At 41.2% G+C, this 21,908-nt stretch overlaps 1 protein-coding gene across 1 annotated transcript; it reads right to left on the reverse strand.

The window, feature by feature from the left end:
• Positions 1-1,162: 1,162 nt before the first annotated feature.
• On the reverse strand, positions 1,163-12,964 carry LOC308381712 (NACHT, LRR and PYD domains-containing protein 3-like; the record flags this gene model as incomplete). The annotated part of the gene is made up of 8 exons (XM_080859286.1): positions 1,163-1,214; positions 1,737-1,910; positions 3,985-4,161; positions 5,862-6,035; positions 7,967-9,773; positions 10,327-10,531; positions 11,345-11,420; positions 12,948-12,964. The coding sequence occupies 8 exons, from the start codon at positions 12,962-12,964 to the stop codon at positions 1,163-1,165; spliced, it is 2,682 nt and encodes an 893-aa protein (XP_080715412.1).
• Between the last annotated feature and the right edge of the window lie 8,944 nt (positions 12,965-21,908).

Here is a 21,908-nt window from a genome sequence, read left to right on the forward strand (position 1 = left end):
TGGCGTTGTGTTAGTGATAAGTGTGCACCCCTATGCTTCCACACATGCCACCCAAGATGAACCAGTTCAGAGGGGTATGTGGGAATGTAAAATAAGGACTGTAGAAGTGTCCGTTGGCGGTGAAAAGAATAGCGAAAGTCCATTGAGTAAGCCATTAGGTGGTGTCTAGAAAATGCGGCATCACAAGTAGATAAATCAGTTTAGAGATGATAGACTACTAGAAAACTAAATAACTGTGTCAAGGATCTTTTAGGGTAGGCTGAAAAGGCAGCAAGGAGACAAAAACTCTTGGTTGGCACATTTATTTGTCCTCCACCAAGTGCCTAATCCAAGAAAGATGAACAATATCCAAGAAAAGAAAAAAATACTTTTATACAAATTGAAACAAAAGATATTTTACAAACAGCTGTATATACACAGCCAGAATTACAGCTTAACACACACACACACAATACAAAAGACATCATCCTCACGCTTCTGAAGATGATAGAGAAGAGCATAGACTCAGCTCACCAAACAAACTCTCACCAAAGAAGCCTCCCAACTACTACTACGTCAACCCTTTCATCAGGTAGCTGAACTCATCCCACCATACAACCATATCACCACAGCAGAGGGGTGAAATCAGGTGTCAAATAAATACACATTATACAAAGTTAAAATGGTACCAACAGTAAATAGAACAAAGTCAGACCTTCAAAATAATTATATCAATTGTTAAAGGTCACATTCAGCATTGAAAACCTTACAACGCAATTATTTGATTTCACAAAAGGCGAAACCTTGTCCCTCGTGAACCTGCCCCAACCATGAAGTTGTCCAGGGACAGGAGTACACTTCCTGAGACAGGGAAAGATCCAATGGCAGCAAGAACTCGTTCAAACTTGTTGAACTCATTCAAACAGGCATGGTATGTACACTGTCAGTCATTCTAATTCATGTGCTATAAACAAAGACAACTGATAATCAGTGATTTGACAGAAGAACATTTGTACAATAAAATGGAGTTTTTGAACAACGGTAAATGAATGAGTGTGGTGTGAAATGTTCGGTATGGTGTTAGTGATACGTTTGCACCCCTATGCTTCCACACACGCCAGCCAAGATGAACCAGTTCAGAGAGTTATGTAAGGATGTAAAATTACAACTGTAGAAGTCTCTGTTAGCGGTTAAAAGAATAGCTAAAGTCCATTGTGTCCGCTATTAGGTCACACCTAGGAAACGCGGCATCACAAGTTGTTTTAATCAGTTTAGAGATGGTGATTATGTTTCACTAGAAAACGAAATAACCCTTTAAAGTGTAGCAGTGGAAAGGTATACACACAGTGCTGATCCGTGGGGCAGCTGGATGATCATCTGGTACTGAGTGTCTGGAAACTGCAACATCTGCAGCAGCTCTGCTCCAGTCAGACTGATGGATGATTGATGACTGCCCAGTTAATACCTGTTGATGAGATTTTGTAGATTACATCATTCTCACTATGAGGCTTCCCCATTAGGATTCCTCAACACTGACAACATGTAGAACAGCTCTGCTCCAGTCAGAATAAAGATTAAAGGTTCTCCTGCTAACAACATTTTACACATCACACAGATTATTTTCAGATTATAATAATTTACACATCATACATATCCAAATATATCCTATATGGAGATGATAAATGGACACAGTGACACATGTTTGTATGTACAGTGGAAACTGGAAAGTTATTGTAAGTGCTGTATTCTTTACTTACCTTAGTTCAGTCAGCTTATATTTAGGATCTTTCTGTAGAGCAGAGAGCAGCTCCACATCAGACTGCTGCAGTTGGTTTCCTTGCAGGTGCAGCACTCTCAGACTGGAGGGGTTTGACCTGAGAGCTGAAGCTAAAGATGAGCAGCTTCTTGCTGTAAGGCCACAGCCCCACAGCCTGTAGACACAAACACAAACACACAAACTGTAAGGCCACAACACCTCAACTTGTAGACACATTTGAATAACAATTTGAGAAAACAGACAGCTACTCTTTGGGTCCCACTAGGGCTAAACATTTGCAAATGCCCTTAGGAAAGGTTGTGGACGGCATATACCGCACCGGGGCTCTGTAGGACCCTGGGGAGCTGCTCTTGGGGCTAGGGAGGTCGGGTCCACTAATTGAAGGCACGGCAGAAAACTGTTAGACCAGTTTGGCACTGAGCAGCAACCAGTCAAAACAGGGGTTTTAATTGGAATGGAAATGAGCCCTAGTGACACACTCTGAATTTTATCTCTACATTTTACCCATCCAGGGTAATGATACAAACAGTGAAGCACACAGTGAAGCACACTAAACCGGAGCAGTGAGCTGCCTTTGGCGGCGCCCAGGGAGCAGTGATTGGGGTTAGGTGTCTTGCTCAAGGATGTGGGCATGGGAGAGCAGTGCTCAACCATGTCCCCCCGCCCACATTTTTCCTACTGGTTAGGGAACGAACCGGCCACCCTCCGGTTACCAGCACGAAACCCCAACCAGTAGGCCACGGCTGCCCAAGAGACAATGAAAAGCAGGGCTGAGAGAGAGAAGGCACCAGTGAGACTGTATGCAAACCTAGGGCTTTGTCTGCTGAACTAAAAGGTAATTTTACTATGCTTCCTGTCTGGCAAGGATGTCAGTTTTACACAAGGTAGAAAGAAGCACAGTTCTACCCTCCTTATCAACTCTGACCTAAATATGCTCTTGCACATATGCAGACTAAGTGGCACCTAATAATCTAAGTTGCACATACACAGAAAAACATAAAATCCATGTCCCTGCTTACATAAGCACATGATTAATACAAGGTAATTATTAATACAAGGCACTTTTTATTATATTTATATTAATATATTCTTAAGGCATTAACAGTGCTTCGGAATGATCTCTGTCAGGTACTTTTTTCCGAAGTGACTTTCAATGGCATCCTGCATTGCCCAGCAATTGGATCCCAGTCACTGCTTATGAGGCAGCGACACTATCCACTTTATCACTAAGACTGTTTAACCACAAAGACTACATTGACCACACTCAACAGTGGTATCTACAGTATTGGAACAGGCAAACCAACCGATCAAAAAGTTTGTTCTTGGTGTCATGAAGCTGCTTGGCTTTAAATATGTGTAGGGAGTTGGGGATTGTAGGAGTGGATAGGTATGCTAAAGATTTTTTCTCTCTCAAGATTTACAGTAAGTCAAGAGAGAACGAGGCTGTGAATGTGAACTTCAGAAACATATGGTTCCGAATACAGAAGACACCATGGATCAGCATTAGGGCTCCAGTAGACTTCTAGTGGTAGTATGTTGTGCTGCTGTTTCTGAACTGACACTTTTACATCTACTCAACCACAGAAATTGTCGCACAGAGCAGTCATAAAACATTAAAGCATTTCAGACACACACACACACACACACACACACACACACACACACACACACACACATACACACACACAGCAATGATGATCTCCGAGAGTTCTCTACTGTGCTCTCTCACCTGCAGGCATAACGCATTAGATTGCGTGTGTGTGTGTGTGTGTGTGTGTGTGTGTGTGTGTGTGAGAGAGCGAGAGAGAGAGAGCAAGAGTGAATCAGTGTATCTGTATCTGTGTCAAAGACAGAGAAATGTGTTTTTGTCTGTGTCACACAGAGACACTGATTCGCTCTTGCTCCCTACAGACTAAAACTCTCCCTCATTCATCTATCCATCAATCTAGTATACATCAGCTAGACAGTAGAGATAATTTAGAATACCAACACACACACACACACACACACACACACACACACTTAAATGCTTATGGCTGCAGGTGAAAGAGCACAGAGTTCCTCAGTGTGTGAATGTTTGAGTGTGAGTTTGAGAGAGAGTGTGTATGTGTGTGTTTCAGTGACTCTGTGTTACAGACAGACAATAATGTGTGCATGCACATATTCACAGACAGACTCACAGACTCACAGACTCGCACACTCACACACACACAAACTGGCAGACTTACTCCAGTTTCTCCAGTCTACAGTTTGGATGCTCCAGACCAGTAGAAAGCAGCTCCATTCCTGAATCTCCCCACAGATGATTGCCACCCAGGCTCAGCTGTCTCAGACTGGAAGAGTTTGAGCTGAGAGCTGAAGATAAAGCTGCACAGCTCTTCTCTGTGAGGTCACAATAACTCAGCCTGTAGAAACACACATTAAAATGAAGGCATATAGATGAGAATCACAGCAATGAAAAGACAAACAACACTGTTTCAGAATACACAACTAAGACTAAAACTCTCCCTCCTTCATCTATCTATCCAACCATCCATTTATCCCTCTTACAATCTAGCATACAACGCCTAGACAGTCAAGATCATTTGGAACACACACACACACACACACACACACACACACACACACACACACACACACACACACACACACACACACACACACACACAAACACACACAAACAAACACTGGCCGCAGGTGAGAGCACAGTAGACAATTCCTGGAGCTCCTCACTATAGTGTGTGTGTGTGTGTGTGTGTGCGTGTGTGTGTGTGTGTGTGTGTGTGTGTGTGTGTGTGTGTGTGTGTGTGTGTGTGTGTGTGTGCAGTGGTGGTCCGTCAGGGCCTTCAAGGCCTTCTCTGCTGGCCTAAACATCATCAGAAAATAAATGTAATAAAATACATTTAATTTTAATATTTTCTTTTCATAAACATGTATCAAATTATTCCCCATAGTCCATTATCTTCATTTCATAGCTCCCAGCGTTGTTAATTTATGTTAGAGCTTTCATCCAATCATATTTCAGCTATCATGTGTTGCCACGCTCCTAGAAATCTTCCCCGAGAACAGAAATCTTCCCTGAGGCCTTCAGAATTCACATTGAAGGCCCGTGTACATCTGATTGGTTATCACAACTGGCTGTTTCAGTTCATTTAAGTTGAATGAACTGAAACAGACAGTTGTGACAACCAATCAGATTTCGAGTTGGCGACACTGGGCCTTCTAGAAGGCCCGAAAGATTTCTTTCCTCGCTTTGAACGTGACACGTAAACGTCCTTTGATTGGATACTGAGGCAGACCGGTGCAGTGCTTCAGTGCTCAGTTTAGCTGGCTAAACGACGTACATCGGTTTCAATGCTTATTATGCTAGTTGTTTCAATTGGTAAGACTAAATATAATTACATTAACCAACTCAAATAAACTAGTTTACACCAACTTGATAATTCCAACGTAATTTGTAATTTGATACAATTACAACGCCATTTTCAAGACGGAACTTTCAAGAAAAACTGGATATCGTGAGGATGGGACGTTTAATGAAACTGCTTTGCAGGTGGGACAATGCGATGTTTAGTGGACAAACTTGTTAAAGCTCGCATAGGCTACTTTCGGTGGACTTAATAAAACTTTGTAGACTAATCCCTGAAAATCGCCTTTTATTTTTAAGTTGTGACAGTAATATCCAAGCGATCATTTAACTGAGAGTTTACTACTCTTAATGTATTGTTAATACGGGTGTATTGATTTTAAATGCTCCGGAAATATTAATAAAGTCTGTTGTACTCGACTATGTTAAAGTGATGCAATGCTCACTTATACTGCCTTTCTGTATAAATATAATGGTTCGAGAGCCATGGCGTCATAATGATGGTATTAGGAGGTGGATTCACTCAGTTTAACATCGTGTGGGACATCGCTGAAGGCCTAGTCGTGAAATGCACGGACCGCCACTGTGTGTGTGTGTGTGTGAGTGTGAGTGAGAAAGGGAGAGAGAGAGAGAGGTAGAGAGTGTGTGTTTTAGTAACTCTGTGTTACAGACGGACATAAATGTGTGCACACACATATACAGACACACTCACACACACACATACAGAGGCAGACTTACACCAGTTTCTCCAGTCTACAGTTTGGATGCTCCAGACCAGTAGAAATCAGCTCCACTCCTGACTCTCCCAGATTATTGCCAAACAGGTGCAGCTGTCTCAGACTGGAAGAGTTTGAACTGAGAGCTGAAGATAAAGCTGCACAGCTCTTCCCTGTGAGGTTACAACACTCCAACCTGTAGACACACACACACATTAAAATGTAGGCATATAAATTTAGATGAGAATCACAGCAATAAAAAGACAGACAACACAGTTTCAGAATACACACAATACAACAAAGACTACATCTATTCCTCTTTCATCAATCCATCAATACCAAGACACGCACTCATAAAACATTAAAGCATTTCAGACACACACACACACACACACACACACACACACACACACACACACACACACACACACACACACACACACACACACACACACACACACACACACACACACACACACACACACACACACACAGCACTGATGATCTCCAGGATTCAGTTCAGTTGTGCTCACACCTGAAGCCATAAAGCATTAGATTGTGTGTGTCCTGGAGATCATCAGTGCTGTGTGTGTGTGTGTGTGTGTGTGTGTGTGTGTGTGTGTGTGTGTGTGTGTGTCCATATCCAGTGACCAGAATGTTTGTAGTGATCATGGATTAACAACTCAGCTTTCTCTGCAAACCACTCAGGATAACTAGCTGTCTGGACATTCAGAAAAGAACTGAAACACAGAGTCTCCAGAGTGACAATAAGGACATTCCTGTGAGACATCCGCATTAAACTCAGCCACAACTGAGTCAGTGGCTACTACTGTAGATCTCCTCTTCTATGAAGGAGCTGATTAGATAAAACTGACTTGACACACATCTGAAACAGGATAGTGTCATGTGATGTGTGCTTGTAGTTATGATTCACTGGAGTGTCAACATCTCCATATTATCCTGTGTTTTTCCATTTTGTGCCTGTTTAACTGTATTTGAATGTTTTATTTTAACACAAAGGCCATGCATGTTGGATATCTTGATGATCACTAGCAGCATTTTCATGCTAATTAGAAGGGTACTCGGAGAGCACAGACCTCGGCCAAATGCCATATCACTTAATGTTAGCTAAAGTAAAAATAAATACGTGGATTCACTCAGCTCCTTGACCATAAAGCTTTTAGTGCAGCATTTCTGTCCCCTTCTATTTTACGCTAACAGCATATTCCATGAAGTAAAAATGGCTCACTCACTTTTAGTGGTTTAAAATGAAAGGAAACTGAATTAACAAAAATACACAAGGGACTGTAGAACTGAAATATGGAAAAAGTAATGCAGTATTTGTAATGCCATCAACTGTTAGTATTTTAAGAGTCTTTGTGCTATGATTGTGACATATTCCTCTAGGATAGAAAATGTGTGCTAGTGTTTTGAAAGAATGATTTGATATTGAGTCCGTCTTGCCATGTTCTGATAAATGTGCTGTATGTAGAGAAAGGTTTTTTGCATTTTGAGTGAGTAGAGTTAGTATTTAATTAACAAAATGTGGTATTGAGCAGAACAACAGTAATACAATTCTTGGTAGGGTCCACAAAAGACAGATTTGCGCTAATTGTGTGATTTTGTGTGACTTCAGATTGAACAAAAGGACGCTAGCGATTGTAAAAAAATTAAAAGACACCAAACATCAAAGCACAATTTGTCATCTGGTATAGATGATTATTAGCAGTAACTGTCTGTGAGGTGGTCATGAACACGTCAGTCTTTTTCAGTGGAGTGATGTCTGCTTGAGGCGGCAACAATTAGGACTTAGTACAAGTACTTGTACCATGAAGTATTTTCCAGTATTTCTTTGTACTGTCAGGGGACTATGGACTTCATCTAGAAAGCAGACAATTCCAATGTAGCCTTTCATTCAATTGTGTCTATCAATCTCCTGAAATATCTATCTGTGTCAGTTGCTATACTCATTTTCAGATGCTATATTAAATTATTAATACTTGCAGAATCCTCTACAATGCTGTCAGTCATACTACAGTAACTTTGACTCTAAACAATAAATCCATAACAATATAGAATATAACCTCAATGCCCACCTTTACACTCACTCAAGAGTCAAATACTCACTTCACTCTTGTTGATGCTTTGACCACGGGCAGCATCCTCAGCAGACCTGCATCTGATCTGGCAGGTGATCCCCTTCTCCCATAATCCTCCAGGTTAAACTCCTCCAGTTCCTGGTCTGACATCAGCAGCACAAAGGCCAGAGCTGACAGCTGGGAAAGAGAGAGATGCCCCCTGGTTCCTTTTCCCTCCCTCAAGTAGTCCTTGACCTCCTCCACCAGAGAGTGGTCATTCAGTTCATTCAGACAGTGGAACAGGTTGATGCATCTCTCTGGGTTGGGGGCTTCTCTGATCTTCTGCTTGATGTACTCGACTGTTTCCTCGGTGTTCAGTGAGCTGCTCCCTGTCTCTGGCAGCAGGTCTTGTAGGAGTTTCTGATTGGACTCCAGTGAGAGGCCCAGAAGAAACCTCAGGAAAAGGTCCAGGTGTCCATTCTCATTCCTTAAGGCCAGGTCCACTGCAGTCTGGTGTAGGTCATGAAGTGTGTTAGCACTGAGCAGTGAATAAAGCTGAGAAGTTTGGTGTTGGTGAGGCATATTGCTCTCTCTCTTGCTAAAGTGCAAAAACACATATAAAGCTGCTAGAAACTCCTGAATACTCAGATGAACAAAGCAGAACACCTTCCCCTGGTACAGCCCAGCCTCCTCTCTGAAGATCTGGGTACACATCCCTGAGTACACTGATGCATCTGTGATACCAATGCCACACTCTGTCAGGTCCTCCTCATAGAAGATCAGATTGCCCTTCTCCAGCTGCTCAAAAGCCAGTTTGCCCAGGGACATAATGGTCTTCAGGTTCCAGAGTGTACCCGCATCACGGCTTCCATACTTCTGACCCCTGTGTTTGGTTTGTATGATCAGGAAGTGTGTGTACATTTGCGTCAACGATGTTGGAATCTCTCCACTCCCTGCTTCAGTCAGGATGTACTCCAGAACAGTGGCTGCCATCCAACAGAAGACTGGAATGTGACACATGATGTAGAGGCTCCTGGATGACTTCAGGTGGGTGATGATTCTGCTGGCCAGTTCCATTTTTATGATTTTCCTCCTGAAGTACTCCTCCTTCTGTGGGTCATTGAAACCCCGGACTTCTGTCACCTGATCAACACACTCAGGAGGGATTTGATGGACTGCTCCTGGTCGGGAGGTGATCCACACAAGAGCAGAGGGAAGCAGATTCCCCTTGATGAGGTTTGTGAGAAGGACATCCACTGAGGCAGGTTCGGATACATTGTAGATGGATTCATTGTGCTGGAAATCCAGAGGAAGTCTACTTTCATCCAGACCATCAAAGATGAAAGCAATGTTGTATCTGTCCTGGTTGGAGAAGGCAAAGTCCCTTGTTTCAGAGAAGAAGTGATGGATGAAGTCCATTAGAGTGTATTTCTTTTCTTTAATCAAGTTCAGCTCCCGAAAAGGAAGAGGAAATATGAAGTGAATATTCTCATTGGCCTTGTCTTTAGCCCAGTCCAGAATGAATTTCTTCACAGAGACTGTTTTTCCAATGCCAGCAACTCCTTTTGTCAGCACAGTTCTGATGGGTTTTTCTTGTCCAGGTAGGGGCTTGAAGATGTCAGTACATTTGATTGGTGTTTCCCTCTTTGTTATTTGTCTCCTGGAGGCCATCTCAATCTGTCTGACCTCATGTTCAGTATTGACCTCTACGCTTTCCCCCTCTGTGATGTAGAGCTCCGTGTAAATCTTCTCCAGAAGAGTAAGGTTTCCTAGCTTAGGCACGCCTTCATATACATTCTGAGACTTTTTTGTTAGCTTAGATTTGAGCTCTTCTTGACATCTAGGAAACAGTCCATCTAGAGATAAAAACATATGATTTAGTCAATCTGACAGCATATGTAAGTGTTTGAAGTGGGTACTTTAAGCCTTTGTCATGACAGTGATTGACTAATTACGAAAAACATCATATCCAGTCAGCAGTCATCATGACAGTCTGTGTTAAGGGATCATCATTAGTAATGACAGCATGCAGAATTGTATTTACTAGAATCATCTAAGAATATACCTGTTTGAGAGCCATCGGAAATTATTGTTAATGGTAACATGATACTATAGGATTTCTGGACAATGACTGTCATGATATCCTGTGTCATCCACTATGACGTCTAGGACATATTAATGGCAGTTTTACTGAGGGCTTATTCAATTTACTCTTTTAGGTATTATTTACAGAAGAAAATTGTAAACATCACTGTTTTCTAGCGAGATTTGATATCACATATTAAAGGAGTAATGATGTTTATACAGAACATAAACATTTATCTATGAACTATTCAGTAACTTTAGAATCAAGCTGCAATAACAATGTATATGTATGTTCAGTAACTCAGTGTTGAGTAAATATCTCACATCTCTCCAGCTGCTGACCAATGATGTCCTGGTTCATGTTCCTCAGGATGTGCACTGCAATCTTCAGAGCTCCATCTCTGGCTTCTCTCTGGTCCTCCTCATCCTCCTCACTACAAGAGGATTCTGGGTAATCATAAGGAGTCAGGAGCTTCTTGAGTCTCTTTAGTTCATTCGTCATGAAAGTGATGACTTTTTGTTCAAGCTCCTGATGGCAAATCAAATAATTCCATCAGTGATGAATACAACAGAATAAAACATTTGCATAACAACTCTTACATCTCTCTGCTCAGTTCTTTATATGCATTAAAACATTTGATTACAGTTTTTCAACTGCTAACATCTGGTTAACATTCATTGTAGTGTGTAGTAATTAATAACATTTTTGAAAAGGGCTTATTGAGTTTTGAAAGCAGAGTTTAATTTTGCAGTAGATGTGTGGTGTTTTGCATTTAGTTTGTACAGTTTTGTGAATAGTATTTAGCATTTTGAAAAAATGAGACCTAGTTTCAGTAAATGCGTGTGTTAAGGTAAAGCCTTTTGCAGTTGTGTTACCTTGTACATTTGATAAAATCGGTGACAATACACTGAATAAATGATTTCACAAGCAGAGAACTTTCACACTTTTCAGTAGTTTGTACGGTTTGCAATCACACGATGTTGCACAGAGAGTGAGCCATATTCATTTTTACAATGAACAAAAATGCAAAACAGCTTTCTTGAAGAAAAATGCATTTCACAGTGTTCTGTATAGAAACACAACAGGCTATATACAGTATTTTAAAAAAAGATCCTGATAACAGGACACTGTACCCAGCCTCTTATTTGGGTGGTCACAGTAACACATCTCAACCAATGTCCACCTTTGGAACTGGTATACATGCATTTTGAAGTGTAGTGCCTTAAAAAGCACACAAGTGCTAAAAATCTCCTCATTGGTGTCTTAGAAAGTGAAATGGGTGTATAATGTTTTGCAAAAAAGTTTACAGAATCAACAGGGAGCACACACACACACACACACCTTGAATACAGAAGACAATTCATTTTGATAAGTGTTGCTGAAGGATGGATGAATAGTTTTGTCTTCCTGTTGGACACTGACGAAAATACAAGGACAGCAGTTATTGGTCAACAAAGCATTTACGGGTAAATATCTTTGTACCACACAGCAACACTAAGCACAGCAGTAATATGTGAGGTATGAGACAGACATTCCATTGCCTTATTTTAATGTTGCCTCATTTCTCCTTGTTTTCACTCTTTTTAACATCGAGGTCAAAGTGATGAGAAGTCATATGCTGTTAAAAAACTGTAAAATATTCTGCTTCAAGAGAAATATACAGATCTGTACTGCAATGGAATTTAAATTGTAATGCTGAGAATAGCTGTATGAGCAGTTGGGTAACACTGCTGTAGAAGTGCTGGACACAAATCCACAACTCGTAAATACACAGGACTTAAAAAAGACAACAAGACACAGGTGGGCAGGGAACGATGAGACACACCAGGCTGTAAGGAAAGGGGTTAGGGTTAGGGTTAGAGTTAGGTGAACAAAGGCTCAAGGGACCATAGAAATAAACAGCTTCTAGTGTTTATTTCTATGTCAAGGGACAATGAAAGCACATGGAACACAGGAAGTAAAAACCCATGCTGAACCCGCACTGCTAGTGCAATGTTAAACTGTAGTGTCTGCTACAACAGTAACATTCACCTCTCACCACCAACCACCTGTCATGGACACACCTATAACTTATATATCTATCAGTATTGTATGATTGCCAAAAAAAACATTAATTTCAGTTAGTTGGGCTCCAAACTGCCAAGACTTGAAGAATTCTTATATTCCAGATAACTTGAGCTATTGTACTGTATTATTTGCCATTATAAGCCGGACACAAATCTTTTCACAGTTGATTCATAGTTTTATTCATTTGTGCATGGGTATAAGTTTTGCCTAAATCCATTGTAACCCCAGTAAAGATTGGGTACTTGTGTGTTGGGGTGTGAGAGGACCCAGGTGCAGGGGCAGATCAACCTTTTCAAAAGTGGGGAGATAATCTTCCTTACAATAGTAAGAAAATGTAAAGTTTCCAAATGTACAATGTAGTTTCACACCATACATGCTAAATCCACCAACATACTCTTGTTTTAAGCATTTACTTTTTAAACATGTTTTTGTAGCCGTGTAAAGCATGTTTTCACTCTAAGCGTATAAAACAATATATTACATTTATTTGGCATTTCACTCATACCTCAAATACCCTTACAACGGGAAATTGAAAAATAATTCAACCATTACCAATGAGGTCATGACCTGATCAAGCTAGCATTGGTCTGCTAGCAACTAATTAGCTGTCTTGTTAAGACGATGGAAACAGAACCTGCAGAACAAAAAAATGGGGGCATTCAGACTTCAGTGTCAACATTACTGCTGGTGAATTGTGTCTGACTGGTTTGGAAGTGATAGCTGACTAGCTGGCTAAACAGCTGTCCTTTTCTTTTAAATGAAAAAAAGTCTGGAGGACTTGGAAGAAAAAGAGGACCAACAGGCACTTTGGATTAAGATGAAATGATCAACCTCTTCAAATAAAAAAACCCAGACGACTCAACCTTGCAGAACCTACAGTATGAGGTACGCCATTCTGTTAAGGTTTCCTTTTTTAGTCTGGCCCACCATGGCAGTGTTATGTTTGCAACCTCTGTGAGCACGATATAATTGTGACATGCTGTATTGGTTGTTTAAATTGACGTAAGCTTCAGCTCAAATAGTGGAAAGAATTGTAGAAAGTAGTGACGAATTAGCAAAGTGACTTGCCTTGTAGTCTGTTATTTTTCCCTGTTAGCAGAGGGATAGCAACAAAAATATTTTATAGATATACTCGAGTCTAAAGTCTAAAGAGACCTGCACACAGTGGCAGTTTTAAGTACGGGCGACCCGGGCGGTTGCCCGGGGCGGCACTTTTTCAAGTCACGTGGGGGGCGGCACGACCAAAAAAATATATAATTATAATCTGGGCCGCAAAGCGGTTTTCTATTATCTATCATATCACTGTGTGGGGGATTGGCAAAGTGGCGCCCCCTGCAACTGCAGGCGCTCCTGCTTGCGCCCCTGCTTGCTAAGAAGGTGCCGTCTATGTGTGAAAAGGGGGAAGGGAGCGCAGGGGAAAAGTTCAGCTCTGGGTCTCCCAGCTGGAACGGACAAGTGGGGGGACGGGGGGATCCCCCACTCTGAGATTCCTTTGAATGAAAAGTGCTTTAAAAATAAAATTAATCATTATTATTATTATTATTATTATTATTATAATTATCCACTGTAGGCTCTAGTCACGCCTCGACTTTCTTGCAAAAACCGCACATTCATAATATTATAATTACAGGCCTATAATTCCTGCACGTTTTTAGTTTTTCTGAATTGTGTGAAATGGTTTATACAAATAGGTAATACTGAACGATTATGTGTCACCAAGGGCAAGGTGAATTGGTTTACGCTTAACTTCTGTACGAGTGACAGTGCCGTCAGAAGAAGAGGAGAAACGAGCAAAACATAAAGGTATGCCACTATGTTCTCTATGTTTGATTACGGTATCCATATAATGATGAAGGGCTAATGTTAATTGGTGGTATAACTCTTACATTTGTTAGTCTGCTATTCTGCTGCCTATGATTATACAACAATAAATCGGTTTCAACTCAACAAACACGAGATCTAATTTTGCGCGCTCGGAGGGGGTCTCGCCCAGGGCGTATTTCCATGTAGAACCGCCACTGCCTGCACACAAACAGTACATACACAGACAAATACACATGCAAAGCAGGTTTGAGCATGAGAACCATTGAGACTCAACGTCATTATCTCCCAGTTTAAAATTGATCTCCATTCAGCTCCTCACATGGCCCTATATACACATCAGTTTAACAAACTAGGGCTGACATTGTATTTCCTGATATTCAACAAGATTTTTTACATGATGTGTAATGTCTGTCTTAAAAAACCTAAAATTCATGGGTAGACTATGGCAATTTCAATGTCCCATGTCAGTACACACTCATCCAGGCTGCATTAATAACACTAAGGGCCCTGGAGCTAGACCTATTCAAAAGGGACCCCTCAACATTATCACACAATATTTTCAGGCCATGGTATAATTGATGGCAGTGGCGTGCACACATAGACACTAGGTGGTGCTAACGCACCAGGACTTTTGCCCTTTATCAACGAAAATGCCCTTTTGAAACTTTTTTTAATTTTTTTATATTATTAACATTTTACTGAGGCCGGTTTTGAAATGATCTTTTAAAAACCTAAGGGATTAAAAACGACTGAAACAATCCCCAAAAATGAGCCACGTCCCCCTTGCACAGACTCAATTATCTTCCTTTGTCACGTGCACTCGCGCTGGTACGCGCAGGGCACCACATGCGCTTCAGTAAACAGAAGCGTCTCCAGCATAGCAGGCACGGTCGCAGACAGGCATCTTCTCCCGTGTTCCCACCAGCCAGATAACATACAGATCAAGTAAAATCGTATAGTTTACCCTCTAAGCCCAACGTGTAGCCTAATAATTTTGTTGTGCAGTAAAATGTCTCATACAGCAACAAACAACTAAGCATTTTTAGCCGACTGGTCACCTGATAAAGTTTTACGCTGAATAGCCCAATGACAGATAACGCAAGGACGACCATAGGCTTATTAGGCTACAAATTATTTTGGTAGAGTTTGCAATTGCAAATCTGCAAATGTGTTAGGACGAACGTTTTCTCGTGTATAGGTTTTGTCAGGCAACATAAATTAACACATTTATTTGTGGCAGAAAAAAACGGGAAGTTCTTCATGTGAAAAATGCCCATCTGTAGGCCTATTCAATGACAACAGTTAGCAGCTAACTCCTTCTGCTCGTACTTTTTGGTCTCTTTGTTAATTGTATATTGATTTTGATTTACTAATTGCAGCACAATGCCAAGAAAAGAGAGGCTGAAAAAAGGGCAAAGTGAAGTTTATCTACTTCGCCGAGATGTCTAGAGTTCATCTTGGGACTTAACAATGACTGTATGTAGTTAATATAGGATGTGGATTTTATCTGTTGGTGGTGTGACTTTTTTCTATAGGAAACTCACGTTTAGAGAATGATACAAATAAAAGTAAAATTTCATTCAACATGTGCGTGTAAAGAGTCACGTGATCAGCTGGACAAGATGGCAGCCTAAGTCCTTAGCTCCTAGCCCAGCCTTGCCGAATTGTTGATTTTATTATAGTAACTAGTATCAGAATTGCACTCATTCGTGCTTACCAAAGTTAATTCATCCACTATGGCTTCGAAGAACAACGTTTTTAAACAGGACATTGATTCCATCGTCGATTCTTTAATGGAGAAGCAAAAAAGCTACTTCGAGCCTCGCCTTGCCCAGATCCAACAGGTGGGAATGGAGAATGTCCAGAAGCTAAGTGCTATCCATACTGAACTAGCATTGCTAACTGCTAGCATAAGCAACGTGAAATCAGATGTGGAAAAACTCAAATGTAAGGTGGAGAACAACTGCAGTGCTCTTGATGGCCATGACCAAGCTTTTGGGGAACTAGAGCTGAAGATGGCAGATATGGAGGATAGAAGTCGAAGATGCAACATTCGGGTCATTGGGCTGAAAGAGAGACTGGAGGGATCTAATGCTATCCACTACCTCACACACTCCCTCCATAAATGGTTCCCTGCTCTTGCAGACGTGCCTGTTGATGAGTAATGAGTGCTCATCGAATCTACGGTGACGCTAAACGGGGTGACAGTAGTACTCTGATTTTCAATGTTCTCCGCTATACTACAAGATAGGCCATTTTGCGTACTGCTAAAAAAGACCTGCTTATGGTTGAAGGCCGGAAAGTCCGTTTCTCTCCGGACTACAGCAACTTCACTGTCAAGCGCCGTCAAGCATTCCATCAAGCTATGGATACAGCTCGGAACAAGTGTCTGGACTTTTTCCTACTTTATCCAGCAACGCTGAAAATCAAGGAGGGTGCACAGTACAGATCATTCACCTCACCAAGGGAGGCTGAAGACTACGTGAATTCTGCTGCTTCCATCAATGCTGCGACCACAGCCAGACCCCGCCAACACGACGGATAACCCCTACAGTGGCCATTAAGTGGATCAAAGTCGGAGACCGTTGGGAGCATGATGACATCGCTTCCCCGCAATAACTACCTGTGGAGCTTGGATCCTCTGCAAATGTGACCCAATGGTTTACTCTGCAATGAACTTCCACACTGTGTTTTTCTTCTTCTGTATTTACCTGCTTTCTATCGGAATCATTTTCTTCTTGCTTGGACCCGCTAAACTAGACGGCTAATCCGTTTGATCAAAATAAGGCGGTAAGCTTGTTTCAACATTTACGGTGCTGTTCAGCTATTGAATGTTCATGGTATGTTTGTTTGTGATTTGCTTAATATTTAGGACTATGTGTTATAGTCATTGTGTTCTGCTCTCAATACTTTTGTTATCTGATCCGTTGTGAATCGAAACTAGTTACTGTGTTTGCTAGTAGTGCTATTTTGGGCTGGTGCCTTTAGCCCTTTAGCTGCCCCATATCCAACCTTGATCACAGACCTATGCTAAGATTAATGTTATTTCCCCTCGCGCCCCCCCTCATTTATTTTAATATGTGTTACTGTTTGTCTACGTCGTATATGTTTTGTGTAACTAGGGACTTAACTTTGGATGCAATGTTATTGTTTTTTAAGGAAATTGAAGGCGATCGTGATATGTGTTCAGTAACGTATCAACACTCTGAGCTATCCATTTTTGATAATGGGTGAACTAACGTTTTTGGTTTGGAACTGTGGCGGATTGAATGCTCCACATAAACGTGCAAGCACTTTGAGGGTACTGAGGAATAAGAAAGTTGACATAGCCTTGCTACAGGAAACACACCTACTACGCGCAGATGCCGGGCGTCTGGCAAATAGATTTTATCATACCATAGCATTTTCTGCTGCCACCTCTAAAACGAAGGGTGTGGCCATAGTAGCTGAACGGAATCTCCCCCTTAAGGTGCTATCATCTTGGGCAGACGATGCAGGCAGGATTGTAATCACTAAAGTAGAATTTCATGCTAGAAAAATTGCACTTATCTCCGCGTATGCTCCAAATATTTTTGACAGTGCTTTCTACAATACCCTCACAACTGAAATGTTAGAATTGACTGATTATCCTTTCGTTGTTGGCGCAGATTTCAATGCCGTGTGGGACCCAGTTGTTGATAGATCTAACGCAACAGCCTCAAGGGAGCAGGGCCACGCCACTAACGCTCTTAAATCATGGGCTGATAGTTTGGGCCTTAAAGACATCTGGCGGACAGTTAATCCATCCTCTAAAGACTACACCTTTTTCTCAGGAAGACACAAATCATTTTCCAGAATTGACTTTCTTTTTGCATCCCCTCAACTTTTTCATAGTATCGATAAGGCAGTGTTACTTCCAATTGCTTTATCTGACCACAAAGGCATCTTTTGCTCCACCACACTGGGCAGTTTATCCAAGCGTGCAGCTAGATGGCGCTTTAATACATCTTTATTAAAAAATGAATCCTTTACAGCTTAGTTCATTTCAGAATTAAAGTTTTTTTACAGACCTAAATGCTGGTTCAGTAGATGACCCCAGAGTTTTATGGGACGCGATAAAGGGTTTCATTAGGAGTAATACAGTATTTTACTCCTCTAATATGCGGAAAGCCAGGTCTCTACAGCTAGAGAACCTGGAAGCTGAATTCACCAGGCTCGATTCTATTCTGCAGCTCAAATTCTCAGATCAAGTGGCTTTAGAGCGTTCATTGGTCCGAAAAGAAATTAATAATATTTTAAAGCAAAAATCTGAATTTCAAATCCACAGGACAAGACAGCGATATTATTTCCATGGCGCTAGACCTAGTCATCTGCTTGCCATGAAAATTAGAACAAGTGAGTTTTTCTCAGATATACCTGCCATTAAAACTGAGGACGGTGATATCACTACTGAGCCTATTGAAATAAACAAAACATTTCAAACCTTTTATTCTGACCTGTATCAATCTGAAGTCACCTAAGGCAAAAATGTATCTGATGCATGGTTGAACCAACTAGATCTGCCCCAGCTTTCTGAATGGGACTCAACTAGCCTTGATAAATCAATCTCCGTAGAGGAGTTGAGAGGGGCGGTGCAAAGCATGAACAGAAACCGTTCTCCAGGCTTTGACGGGGTCCCGCCGGAGTTTTATGTGTTTTTTTGGGAACAATTGAGTCCTTTCTTTCTTCATATGATCAATTTTTCTATTGAAAAGGGTGGATTCTCAAGGGATGTTAACACTGCCTTGATTTCTTTACTTATGAAAAAAGACAAGAACCCCACTGAATGTTCTAGCTACCATCCTCTTAGTCTTTTAAACTCTGACGTAAAGATTTTTGCAAAGCTCCTTGCTCTTCGTCTTGAGCCCCACATGCCGGAATTAGTCAGTTCTGATCAAACAGGCTTTATAAAATCAAGGATGGCATCAGATAATATCAGGCGTCTCTTGCATATCATTGATGCTGCACTAGGCTGTGAGACACCAATGTCACTTCTGTCACTTGACGCAATGAAAGCTTTTGACAGATTAGAATGGTCATTTTTATGGTCTGTCCTCGAGGCAATGGGCTTTGGCTCCACTTTCATTGGAATGGTGAAAGTTCTATACTCAAACCCCTCAGCACAAGTGTTAACAGGTCAAACTTTCTCCTCTTTGTTTCCAGTCAGTAGGTCCTCCCGCCAGGGATGTCCATTGAGCCCTGCACTGTTTGTCCTCTCTCTTGAGCCTCTTGCCCAGGCTGTTCGTCTGTCCAACATGGTCTCACCTATATGTATTCGTGATACACAGCACAAGCTTTCATTATTTGCAGATGATGTGATGGTGTTTCTTGAACATCCCACCCAGTCTCTACCCCACCTTTTATCCATCTGTGAGGAGTTTGGGAAGTTATCAGGGTTCAAAATTAACTGGTCAAAGTCTGCGCTTATGCACTTAAACGATAGTGCCAGGAAATCAGTCACCCCTGTTAATATACCACTAGTAGGGCAGTTAAAATATTTAGGAATTGAGGTCTTTCCATCCTTAAACCAGATTGTCAAGCACAATTATTCATTGGCATTTACTAATGTTTTGAAGGATATGGACAGATGGATTAGTCTTCCCATGTCTATTCAAGCCCGTATTTCTATCATAAAAATGAATGTTTGCATGTTTTGTTTTGATAAATTTTGTCAGTTCCATGGTCCCTCTTCCCCCTCCATCTGATTATTGGAGTAAGCTTCAATCTGCCGTCTCTAAATTTATATGGAAAAGAAAGCGGCCACGCTTAAAGATGTCCATTCTGCAGAGGAGGAGGGAGGACGGTGGTCTCTCTGTTCCCGATTTCAAATTGTATTTCTGGTCATTCGTCCTAAGGCCTCTGCTCACCTGGTTTAACCCATCCATCTCAGTTTCCTGGCGCTCTTTAGAGAGCAGCATGATAGAGCCATGGAATCTCCATGATGTGCTTTTTGTCAATATTTCTAATAAACAATGCCAACTGCGCTTTGGCCCCGTAATTTCTCATCTAATTGGAACCTGGAGAATGGTTGAGAAACACTGTCATATTTCAAACATTTGGCATACCCTTTCTCCAATATTCAAAAATAAAGCACTTCTTATTGGTGGGAGACCTATGTCTTCTCCACAGTGGGAACAAGGGGGTGTTCGCTATCTAAAAGATATTTTTAATAATTATGGACTACTCTCTTTCTCTGATATAAAAAATGCATTCAATCTGCCAGGTTCTTCTTTTTTCTTTTACCTACAGTTAAGATCAGCGCTCAAAGCGTACGGTGTCCCTTGGCAGGACCGTTTACCCACTCACCCTGTTCGGCAACTTTTTACATTACAGACTAAAACCAAAGGTATGGTCTCCAAACTCTATCAGTTTTTGGTGATACCTGACCGCTTTACACTTCCTGTGGAACGGGTCTGGGAAAGAGACTGCCCAGAATTAGATGAAGAATTTGATTGGCATGATGTGTGGTCTGACATCTCTCAAGTGTCACGCAATCCAGATCACCAGCAAATTCATTACAACTTTATACATAGGATGTATCTCACCCCTGTCAGATTGCACCACATGAAGTTTGTCAATGACCCCCTGTGTACCTTATGTCCACTGAAGGTGCAGGGCACATATCTTCATATGATATGGGACTGCCCTCCGGCCAGGTTATTTTGGAACCAAGTTGCATCCAAATTATCTACCTTGACTAATGTTACTGTGCCTCCTACTGTGAAGATGTTGATTTTGAATGACTTGTCTAGCTTAAAACTGTCTAAAACCCAAAAGCGTGTAATTTTTGCTGGACTGACTGCTGCCAAGAAAATGATTGCAACACGTTGGAAACCGCCTCACTCTATGTCAATCAAAGCCTGGTCCCTTTCCTTTTTGGACGTTATATACCTGGAGCTGTCAACAGCTCGAATTAATGGTGCTTCAGAGAAAACTTTAGCTACTTGGCACAGTATTGCTGTTTCTTTGAAAGAAAGGGTGTAAACCTAAGCCTTAATCCAAAGATATTTTAGTTAAGTCCCATCCATTTGTCTATGTCCCTATGTCTGTATGTCATGTATGTCTGTCTCTTGTCTCTTTTCTGTCCTCCATATATTGGTGTATGTGTATTTTTATTATGTTGTTTTTATTTTCTTGTCTCCTTGATTTTCTGGCCACTTATATGGACTTATTTACATTTAATATGTATGTTTTGCTTTTTTGCTCTTCCTTTATGAATTCATTGTTATAAAAAATAAAAAACATTTGATCACAAAAAAAACATGTGCGTGTAACTTTTTTATAATAAGGTGTTCCGCGTTCGCTAAATAGTGCCCTTCCCTTCCCCCCTGAGCACCTGCCCCCCAAAATGTCTGTGCACGCCACTGATTGATGGGGTAATGTTCATGTTAGTCAGATAGACAGCAGGCCCTGCATAACATGGGCTGTCTTTAATCAGCATCCATTTTAAATATGAACACTCTAGTCCAGCTCATATTAAATCACACACTCTGTACTTCAAGCCACTGTGCAAATTGTTCATACCTGGCATCAGGACGAAATTCTCCTTCTCTGAAGTTGATGGGCCGATCATTTGATATGTCACTCTTCATGGACACACAGCTGGGTGCAGGAGAGTCTGGCCTCCGAATTCGGCTTTACCAAGAAAAATGGCATATTATGTATTGCAGCTGTGTACGTTAAGTTACAGATTAATGAATGAATATCCGGTCTGTTGTTTACTTCAGGTCCCCATGTCTCAATGGTTCTAAATCTGTTCCATTTTAAAGATCCAGATCCATTTTAACCCTTAGGAGGCCCTTTCCCACCGGTGCAGACATTTTTTCTTGTTGTCAATATGCCTTTAAAGCTCTGCAAAGTTTTGTCCTAGAGACATTAAAAGAACACCCACAGAAACCTTGAACCATTTACTTTTAAATACAATTTCGACACTAAAATATAAATAATCACTTTGTAAGGAGAACAGAACTAATGCCTTGCACATTTCAGTCTCTGA

The sequence above is a fragment of the Sprattus sprattus genome (genome assembly GCF_963457725.1).
Source record: "Sprattus sprattus genome assembly, chromosome: 20".
NCBI lineage: Eukaryota > Metazoa > Chordata > Actinopteri > Clupeiformes > Clupeidae > Sprattus > Sprattus sprattus.